The sequence below is a fragment of the Colias eurytheme genome, chromosome 22 (genome assembly GCF_061535395.1).
Source record: "Colias eurytheme isolate Ceu_HAF_F1 chromosome 22, ilColEury1 Martin Lab GWU primary, whole genome shotgun sequence".
Classification (NCBI taxonomy): Eukaryota; Metazoa; Arthropoda; class Insecta; order Lepidoptera; family Pieridae; genus Colias; species Colias eurytheme.
Window position 1 is genome coordinate 3,038,655 of NC_143001.1, and position 10,848 is coordinate 3,049,502.

General features: G+C 34.5%; 1 protein-coding gene across 1 annotated transcript; it reads right to left on the minus strand.

Annotated features, from left to right (window-relative positions):
• Positions 1 to 675: 675 nt before the first annotated feature.
• LOC149898600 (uncharacterized) lies at positions 676 to 7,880 on the minus strand. Its single transcript, XM_090114804.1, has 5 exons — positions 7,168 to 7,880; positions 6,231 to 6,341; positions 4,886 to 4,973; positions 1,309 to 1,441; positions 676 to 937 (listed from the first exon to the last, which is right to left on the minus strand). The coding sequence occupies exons 1-5, from the start codon at positions 7,878 to 7,880 to the stop codon at positions 711 to 713; spliced, it is 1,272 nt and encodes a 423-aa protein (XP_089970930.1). The 3' UTR covers positions 676 to 710.
• Positions 7,881 to 10,848: the final 2,968 nt, after the last annotated feature.

Consider the following 10,848-nt stretch of genomic DNA (forward strand, 5'->3'; position numbering starts at 1 on the left):
TGCTGTATTTCATTTCTACATTTGAATAAAGTTTTTAAGTAAACATCTTTCTGTTAGGTGATAAAAAATAACGATCGTAATTTGTGTGTCTGTTTTGAAGCTTTGTATGGAAACAAATAGAGTTGCTTTATTTTATTATCGCAGCAAAACTGGCTCAATGCCAGCTTCGGAGGTGAGAATCATAGCTTTGACTGTTGCATGTTAACGAGGTGCAAACTGTGAAAAACTTTGAAAAATAAATTTTTACACCTACCTACAAGAATTCTTCTTGATATATTTATCCGTTATAAACAAATACGAAATCAATCTTTCGGTTTTACAATATTTGTGTAGATTTATAAAGCATGGGTGATGATGTGTGTGTAGTTAATATTATTCTGTTTTAAAATGTTACATAGATAGGTGTCTCTACAATTCATTCAATTAATAGAATACATTTATAAAGGTATGAATACTTAGTTCTGCAAGTCATTAACATAACAGTTAGTAGTTACATTAACATGTTTGAACCGATAAATCGAAGACTTAGGTAAGATTTATTAGAAGATTGAATCTTTCAAGAGGATAGGTATATGCAAGTAGTGAGCATAAAATTTGAAGGTAATATAGAAATTTGTATGCAGAGTGAGAGAGCATACCCGGGAGCGAAAAGCTCAACAATTAAACAAATGCATAAAAAATAAAATAACACTTTAATCAAAGTACAATTTTCAAACATTATATCTAGGCCTTGGCACGAACGGCACAGGATTCGCGTCAGGTGACAGTAGCAATCTGACATTGACATTTGCGCGCCGCCATCTATTCCACATGACGTAATGGTCCTTCCATAGTAAATAGACCGTTACAGAGTAACCACAGAGTACGATAGCCATGAAGAAGTCCATGGCCGTCTCTGTGATGCGATGCGATATACCTGTAACGAAATGTAGGTGGACTATTTTAATACGTTAAATCTGTCCATCGCTTACCTGGAGCGGGAACCCTCGTCAAACATTTAGGAAGTTGTTAACTAGCTTATTTACCTGCTTAATGTACGGTTAAATATTATTTATTTCAAATATTTTATAACTTATAATCTTGATACTCTGTTAAGATGTAAACTTTGTGCTATTTTGTGGCAGATTTAATGACACGAAATAATAAAAACAAAATAAATTAATTCTCTGTCCAGTTTAATATAATTAATTACTACATAAACACCAGAAAAGTGACCATCAGCTGTTTCTATATTATCGTTACTTCATGCTTTGACTATAAAGTGATCGCAACCCTATTAAAAAATAAAAATAAAAGATAGCAACACACCTTCGTCTTTTCTAGCAGCATCGAGCTTACCAAATTTGTTGCCCTCCATAACAAAATACTGTGTACCAACGATGCATACGGCCAGTAGTCCAGCTGTTACCGTCGATAGAAGCCAGAATATGAGACAATCCGACTGAAAATATAGTAGATATTATAATATGGTTAATAGAGTTAAGGCCAGTTCAATATTATCAACGTAACTTCATAATGTTAAGGGGAGTGATATCAAAATTATAAAATGTAAAATATATTGTCAGAAAATGAAATGTGAGGGTAGGTGTAAAAAGATAAGATATTTCCTTTGTGAAACTGTTCGTAGAGGCAATGTATACGTGTGGTATACGTAGTATATTATTATTAGTCTGTGCCCTGTGGTAGAGGGAATTTTTCTTCTTCATAGGTTTTTCAACATTTTCGTTATTGACTAGTTCATCGTTTCCAACATCATGCATTTTTCAATGTGCTTGTTGGCTAATAATAATGTTAAATTTCCAAAAACAAACCAACTTAATCTTATACCGGCACACAAAACCCCATGGGACAGACAATACCCTGCACGTTTGATTTAATAAGTAAACAATTCCTCATTAAGGAGCTCCCATTCTAAAGAGGTTTACTAAGACAAATTACCGCGTTACGAAATACTGAAATAATTTCATTTTCGAGGCGAGAGTGCGGAACCTTAAGTAATTCAATATGTGACAAGACGGAAATCCAATAAGAGCGTTGCGTCATGTCAAACCGGGCGCCATCTTGTGACAGCGCCATCTTACGGTCAACCATTGATATATCGTCGTTTGAGTAATGACTTGTCGTTTGTTAAAATATTAACGGTTTTAAATGATAGATCCGCTGTTCGACCCGGGTGCCTTTGCTTTGCTAGTAGATATAGTTATTGTATGTATCGAATACATACAAAAAATGTATGCGTGTACTAGAGTACACACGTAAGAAGTGAAACTTCTTTATGACCTTATTTTTCAAAAAATAATTTACTATATGCAACTTTACAGAAATACGTCGAATCAAAGATGGCGCGTAACGGAAAAATGTCACGCGTAACGAAAAAATGTTACACTTAATTTTTTTCCAACCCCGATAAAGAAGTTTCACTTCAATAACTATATCTACTAGCAAAGTTTACTAAATAGTTACTACGTAACATAACGTAGGTAAGGTACTAGGTACAATAAATCCTAAGGATTTATTTTAGTACCTTTCGATATCGAAGTACATATCTGTAACGTACGTCCAGGTTAAACAGCTTAGGTTTATTTTGAAATCGTAATTAATAACTGAATAGTCTACATATTTTGGATCCAGAATTAAAATTCGCTCCTACTGTTACACAGTCAAAAAAACCGTAAAGATAACAAACAAAACAGGCGATATAAGAATTAATCTAACTAGCCTTAGGCACTCAAGATTAGACAAGCACCTAGATACGATTCAATAAATTACTGGGTACTTTCTTTCCTATCTTTTCAACATCAAAAGAATTAGACACGATAGGGGCTCTAAACTTATCTTTTACTGGTAAATATTTGGAGCCAATCAGCATTATTCACTTTCTTTATAGCCCCACTACTGAAACACTACAAGCGTTCTCACATTATTTGCTCCTGCATAGTCAAAGACGCGTTTCATTTACAAAATTTACATACAAATGGATATGTTTCTACAACCAATTTCACCTCAGCTTCAAATTTACTATTTATACTGACATTTTATTCAGAATGTAGTACTTAAGGACAAGCAACGAAGGAGAAGACAAAAGATTTCTATTTATACGGCAATTTGCCTTTTTCTATCTCATTTATTTTCGACGTAAACTGTAGTTGTACGTAGATTGTGGAACACCCTACGTGTTATTATTTATTATTATAGAAGTAGACATTGAATATGTTATGATTGGAGTAGAATTCGAACATTAATAATTTCAACTGCTATAAAAGCACAGAATAAACTTTTTACAGACTGAACAGGCTTGCTAATTCCAAAAAAAAAAAAACAATAACACCACATTGACAGGAAAATTGGCGCGAACATATCGATGTCATTTTCATTTTTTAAATCGCACTAAGCAGATGCGTACCGAATAGGCTGAGGCATTCACGCGTAAACTGCCGGAGTCAATATGGCTTCGTGAAGTGAAGACGTATAAAGGGCGTTGAGACATGAACATGGCAATAAGAATCATTTCGTCTTTGAGTTGATTTTTATAATGGAATAAAAAATAGCGGAATAAAAAACAAGTAATTTGAACGCTCTTTATTATTTAAACCAACACAGACTGAAGTTGATAAGATGCGTATAATAATAATGAATTTGCTAATTTCAACCTTTGATTCAATAAGTTATTACTTTACTATTATAATCATTAGATACTAGCGGTCCGCCACGGCTTCGCCCGTGGTACATATTTTCGTTTTCTCTACATAAAAACCATCCTCGTACTTCAAGGAATATAATTAAAAAATAATTATCGAAATCGATTCAGCCGTTCTCGAGTTATGCGCTTACCAACACATTTTGCGATTCATTTTTATATATAAGAAGAAGAAGAAGAAGAAGATTATATTAGAATAGAAAGTATTAGGATGGAGTGGATGCGTAAAGGTAGGAAGATGTTCGAAAATCTGTTAAATGTTATAATATCAAACTCCTAATTAGTTTTTGATGTGCAATCCTCCACTAATAAGTAAGGAGAATAAAGATATTTTATAATTAAATATAATAGCGCTCGCAAAACGTCAAATAAACAAATAAGGGCTCGGTCCAAAACTGATTTACGCCTATGTAATATGTGTTCAAGACGATATATTTTAAGTGACACGGGCCGAGCAATAAACAAACCGTACCGACACAAATGGCCTTTTAAAAGCCGTCGACCGATTGGAATCGTTCAGAAAAAATTGTAACAAAAAAAAAAATAGGAAAATAAAATTGGCGTGCGGGCAAAAATGTGAAGACGAATCACCTTCGGTCCGCCCGCGCCGGTCGCAAATGGTACGCGATGCGAAATGGACCGGGCATTACGGTAGCGATGATTTTGGCCTTTGCCCATCCTTTACTTATTTGCGTTCTAAAAAAAGTTACTTTGAATTTGGAATAGATTGTGAGCGAAAGCGCGACATTGTCTATGATTATAGATAAAGTAAAATATCTAAGTAATATAAAACAATATACGGTACAATGTAATATATTGTACCCTATAAAAACAACAACAACCACTGCCACATATAGCAACATCACACGACACTGCGATAATTTTTAATAATATGTAGTAGAAAAAATGAAAGAAACACGTGAATCTAACGGTGCTTTTACATCAAACGAACATAAAGCTAGAGCTAGACCATTATTTCGTGATCTTTTAGTGTAAACGAAAACTCGTATTCAGTGTTGTTCAGTATTGGAACATTGCATAGAATCTATTCGAATGCTACGAACAACGAAAGAGATGCTGAGAATGAGCATTCGCTCGTTTGATGTAAATGCACCGTAAGATAATTAATTAAAATGAATTCTAGGAAGTTCCCTTCAAAATGTTGGTCACACGCGTCATATGAGTCACCTGTAAATGGCTTCTATTCCGCGGATTGCCGAACCACAGTCGCAGCGCTTGTAGCACCGTGTATCGGGGCGTCCGGATCGCGGGGTAACTGGAATAGATGGAAGATTTATGTGTGGGAATTTTGGGTTTGATGGAACAGGTCAAAGGAAAACTCGCATAGTTCCCGTTCCCGTGGGATTTTCGGAATAAAAACTGTCTTATGTATTTATCCAAATACCCCTCAGTGTGCCAAATTATATGAAAATCAGTTCAGCAGTCATTGCGTGAAGGAGTAACAAACAAACATTCGCGTTTATAATATTAGTAGGATGGTAGAACTGAATTGGACGGGCATTTACTTAGCTTACAATGGATTTGAGTTAAACGAGGGCGGAATTTTCTCTTTTTACTATGTGAAAAATGGATTAATTAAATGCCATTGTAATTTAACCACATTTAACTAAATAGTTAGCACGCCTAGTGCAGAGTAAACGATTCATTAGGATTTTATTTCAAAACAAATAAAATTCGTAAGTGAATGAATATCGGACGCTTTATTTCAGTTTTAACAAATATGTTTGAATATGGAAATAACCTATATTTAATTGGGCAACAATTCAAATTCAGAAATCTAGTAATTGCAATAACGATTCAATGTAAAAAAAACCCAATGCCCAATTAATCAACTCATATAAAAAAAGTAATAAAAAATAAAACAGCTTTCCCGCTAACCAGTTCGGATACTCGTACGTGCACAATGCACGTTCTTGTACTCGTAATCCACTCGATTCGATTGTCCGTAATTAGTCGATGTGATTTATCTAGCTCACCGAGATATCGGATCCAGTGAGCTTCGATTTTTAACTAACATTTTCTTTGTTCCATTATTGTGAAATTGTGTTCGCCGTCTGCTTTGTTTTTTGTTAGATATATTTCAGCCGTAATGATGTTAGTATTTAATTAAGCGACAATATAATTGCTGACATACAGACCTATCATGTAAAAATGTTTGTTTTATTTCTACAGCGAAAATAATTGTATATTCTACAATTAATTTCTAAGATTACAGTCTACCAATAATAATGGATTACCTACATCATAAAATTATCCTAGTAAAACTTTATGTAACTAATAAATTAAATCCTACGAAAACGAACCCTACAGATTACAACATAAAAACTATACAACTAAAAGTTACCAACAACGCGTTCAACTTATGAACAACAATACAAACTAGTGATACCTGAACCTGCTTAGCTACCTAATAAATTAAAACCTACGAATAAACTGTACTAATACTACGGATTACAACATAAAAACTGTTCCACTAAAAGTAACAAACTGTTCAACTAATGAACAACAATACCTGAATCCGCACAGCTCACAATGATTCCTGCCCACTTGGTTCAACCAGCGCTCCAAACAAGATAGATGTACGTTTGCTAGCGAGCCCTTACAGTTGCACGGTGAAATTAACCTATATACGATTGGATCAATTGGCTATTGTTCGTGAAAGTGGAGAGTTTATAGTAAATTCGTTAGAGGCAATTTATGTCTTATGGGAGAAATATTTTGAGGTTATGGTCTCTGTTGATATCAAAAGACCGGTCTTTTTTTGAAGTGAAATTAAGATTTTATATAAAACATACATTTTTCTCTAAATATTTTACATCTATAGAGATCTGTAATCGAACGTGAGATGCAAAGTTTTAGCGTTTTCGATTGATATCGATTGACAATTTTTCTCCATGAAATTAAGATGCTTAGAGAAATGACTTCTTTCCATGCGCCTTCCATATTTTCAGCATCACATAAATAAATACGATGATGTTGCATAATATTATTTAAAATAACTAACAATGAATAAATCATTTTCAAGTTTCAGCAAAATACCACACCTGTTATGTTTACCACATTTAATTAATATCCACTGGAAATCAAACTAATACAATGCAATTATATTAATTAGCAATTACTGACCATAAAAGCTTAAATTGGCATTTGAAGTACACGAAAATATCTCATTATCGGACCTTACGTATACACCATTTTTACCGGTTAGTAGGTACATTTATAATAATTAAAACACAGAATTTAAATATATTTAACAGGTAAAATTATAACGAAATTGCATTCTCAATTCGTCGAAAATTCGTTGTTATTACGTTAAATGGACTGTCGCTATTTAATTTGGTGAAACTTGAAATAAGCAGAAAATTTAAACGCTTCCAATTTCACGTAAACAGAGCTTTAAAACTTTTGGGAGCCAATTTATATCAAACATTATTGTCCAACTTTCTAACCTCTCACGTCCCCTTGTCATGCAAATCCTACAAACATTTGATCCAATACTGGATAGAGAGTCCCTGGGCGCCACTCCAAAGTCAGACCTATCGGAAATACTTCCTGAGGTCTTCTTTCTCTCTGCCTTCGATTGTTTAGGATCCACTGGAGGATTCACTGCAACTTCATTCGGAACTTTACCGGTGCAACTCGCATTCGGTATATTTAAAATCAGATCATTCGTTATTGTGTTTATAGCTGTTTGGACGTTTTGAATGTTCGTTCTTTCCGGCGCATCACTTTGCCCGGCTTTATGCAGCTTGAAACAAGACGCCATAAATCTTTTTAACTCGATAAGCGTAGCCGAATTGTCCTCTTTTTCCATTTTATCTAGAATAGGTATGTGCAGTTCTTTGAAATTTATGTCCGGGATTGCTTTGTTCGGTCCGAAACTTAGGGAAGTTAGTTTGAGTGCGTTTGCGACATCCTTACTTGTTATTGTATTTCGGATGCAGTGTTCTGATTTAGAATTACCTAGGTTGTTAAGATGGAGTTTTGATTCGTGTGTTGGTGGTGGTGACGGTGGTGAAATAGACCCTGGAAGAATAACTTTGCTTGAAGGCCCTGCATCATTAACCTGCTGATTGACCGGTTTGTCTAATATATTCTTGTTAGATTCCACACTGTTGTCTGTATCCGCTGCATCAGGTAATGATTTTTCCTCGTCATCCATCTACACTTGTGTTACATTTGTATTATTTTTTTAAAGATTTTTATTAAAATACACTTCTTAAATATTAAAATAAACCTTGTATGATTGTTTCAGTGTTGACAATTTCAGTTGCGGGTGACGTTTAAGAGAAAATAATTGTCAGATTGCACTGTATATAGTTTTAGGTGGAATAATTTTTTTACAGCGTGATTAAATAAAAAGTTATTTGTATTTTGGGAGTTAATAATCGAATTGAAACGTTATTTAAACATATTATAGCTACAAGCATTCAAAACATAATATCAACACATATACAGTTAAAATTTTTGCCTCATAAGTACACGACATTCATTTCACTGTGCAATGCAAGCACTTAATGTATGGTTTCAAGAGTTCACCGCAATCGCTTGCGGGACTGACTGCGGTGTCTGTGCAGGCAACAGATAAATGTACGTAAGATAATTGTGGATTTTATACGTAACAGAGGAAATACTATAGGAGAATGATAACTTAATGTGGGAGTAGAGTATGCTTTACGAATTGCACTAGCAAGGATGGGAAGATACCATACTCGGAACTCGGAATCTCAGAAGATCGGCGTGAAAATATATTAGCATAAATTTTATATTTTATTCGTAATTAGCTGGCCCAATCCTATGTCCAAACGCAGGCAAATCCAACTACCTACCCAAAAATCTTTAAATTCCGGCCTGCCATTTTTCAGTTATAATTAAGTGGCTTAAAATAATGTTATTTTAAATATGTAGAAGAAAATTAATTGTAATTTTTCAGAGTAACGCAAAAGTACATGATAATTATATGTATTATATATCTATCCTCTACCTTAGGTGGCCTGGAAGAAATCGCTCTTAAGCGATAAGGTCACCTTTTGTACTTCGCATCCAAACAGATATATATTATACTGTACATTATAATATTAAATGGTGTGGTACAATAAATGATTAAATAAATAAATAAATACATGGTAAAATTGTAGTTAGGATTAAGCGTCAATAGAAGGTGAAAAGGATAAATGGACGAGACTGATTGAAAGGGTGATATGAAGCCTAGAAATTAGTCGCAGATCGTTCAAATTCTCATGCCCATTGAATTATAGGGCTTACCAGAGCAGTCCATTTTGACTATAGATTTTTTTTTAAATACCTACCACCTTCCAATTTCATGTTAATACAGGCAAAGAAGAGGATATCCGACTAATATTATAAATGCGAAAGTTTGAGGATGGATGAACGTTTGTTACTCTTTCACGCAAATACTACTGAACCGATTACAATGAAATTTGGTATGTAGGTACTATATAGAATAAGACATAGACTATTTTTTATCCTGGAAATCCCACAGGAACAGAAACTATGCGATTATATTTTATTTGAAAATTCGGGCGAAGCCGCGGGTGGAAATCTAGTCTATCAATATAACAATTTTATCTATTCACTAGCTGCCCCAACCCTTCAGTTTTGTATTAACCGCAATCAAAAAGTTTTTAACAAAGTTCGCAAATATGCCGTTAACAAACAGGTCAGAACAATTGGAATAAATCCCAAAGCAACATTGTAAATCATACAAAATTATATTGTAAAAATAAAAAAAATGTCAGACCAACAGATAAACGCTTCTAGCAATAAAATTTAATTCAACCGTAAAACCAGTGTAGTTTTTACGGGGAGTAATGAGAAGTAATTACTGGCAGTAAAAAACATTGTAGTTTTATGTGGTTATACCGTGTACAAATGTCATAAACTGTGATCATTTTGTTGGATGAGTTCACGATTGTTTTTGCGATTGAAGCTACCTATCATAATTATTGCAAGTTAAAACTACGGACATACTATCTTATGACCAGAGGCGGCTCGTGACAAAATTTTATGGGTGTTCACTTGAAATAAAACACTGAAAATACATGGTGTAAATCAGTACAATTTATTAAAAAAAAATTACTTATAAAGGAAATGCATACCTACGTCTTTCTTTTTGGTGTGCAAAAATATCTATAACTTTTTTGTGAAAGTTAAAGCAATTTGAAATGCACCACAAAATACGACACAATCCATTATCCTTCGTAAAATATGTCTGTTTTCATCGACACGGTCATTGAACTCGCGTATTGACTTTCGGTACGCGGAATCTAGTGCTTTACGAATGTCTTGTCGTCCGATAGACGCCAATTGCAGTTCATTCAACAATTAATGGTACCGAGATTGTGAATGTTTTCATGTTTTTTCATCTTGATTGAAAGATGAGCTAAGTCGTCAACGCCCGTTTCAGTCCAAGCACTCTCACCTCCGCCGGCCGCGCCCGCTTTAAATAAAAGACACGGAAAACAAAATAGTTTGTTGCTTTCATCACAACCACACAACCACGGTGTTTTCACATATTGTTCAGATTTAAACACACGCGTATATGTTTTCGTTTTTGTCGTACATTTTTGCGTAAGATCATGTAGCGGTCCCTTAGCTTTACATTCAAGCCGAATTTGTAACGTTTTATCACACTTTTTAATGAACGCCACATTATAATTATTGTTCATTTTAACACTCACAAGTAATACTGATAACTACATGCTATTTCAACACGTATTTTATAATTTTAATTAGAAAATTGCTTGAATCGCGCGCGTGCATTGAAGTTGACTCGAGTGTTTGTTTATATTAAAGAAGTGGAAACTGGCAACGTCGCGCCGCGCGCGCAATCACTGTCCTGCCGGGCGCGGCGGTAAAAACGAACCGGCAACGTTTGCAGGTGCGGCGCTCCGAATTTTGCTACTTTTCCATAGAAAATCTTTTGTTTCACGCGCAGGGCTCTGGCAAAACCCTCTCTTTCACTCCTATTGGATTTCGTATTAGGAAATGTACTAAATCTTTTTTCATTGGAGCGCAATCGTGAGCGCACTTCTTCGCGCGTTACATAATACAGTAGGTATTATACAGGTGTATGGGATGATGGAATGATGGATATATTCATTGGTATT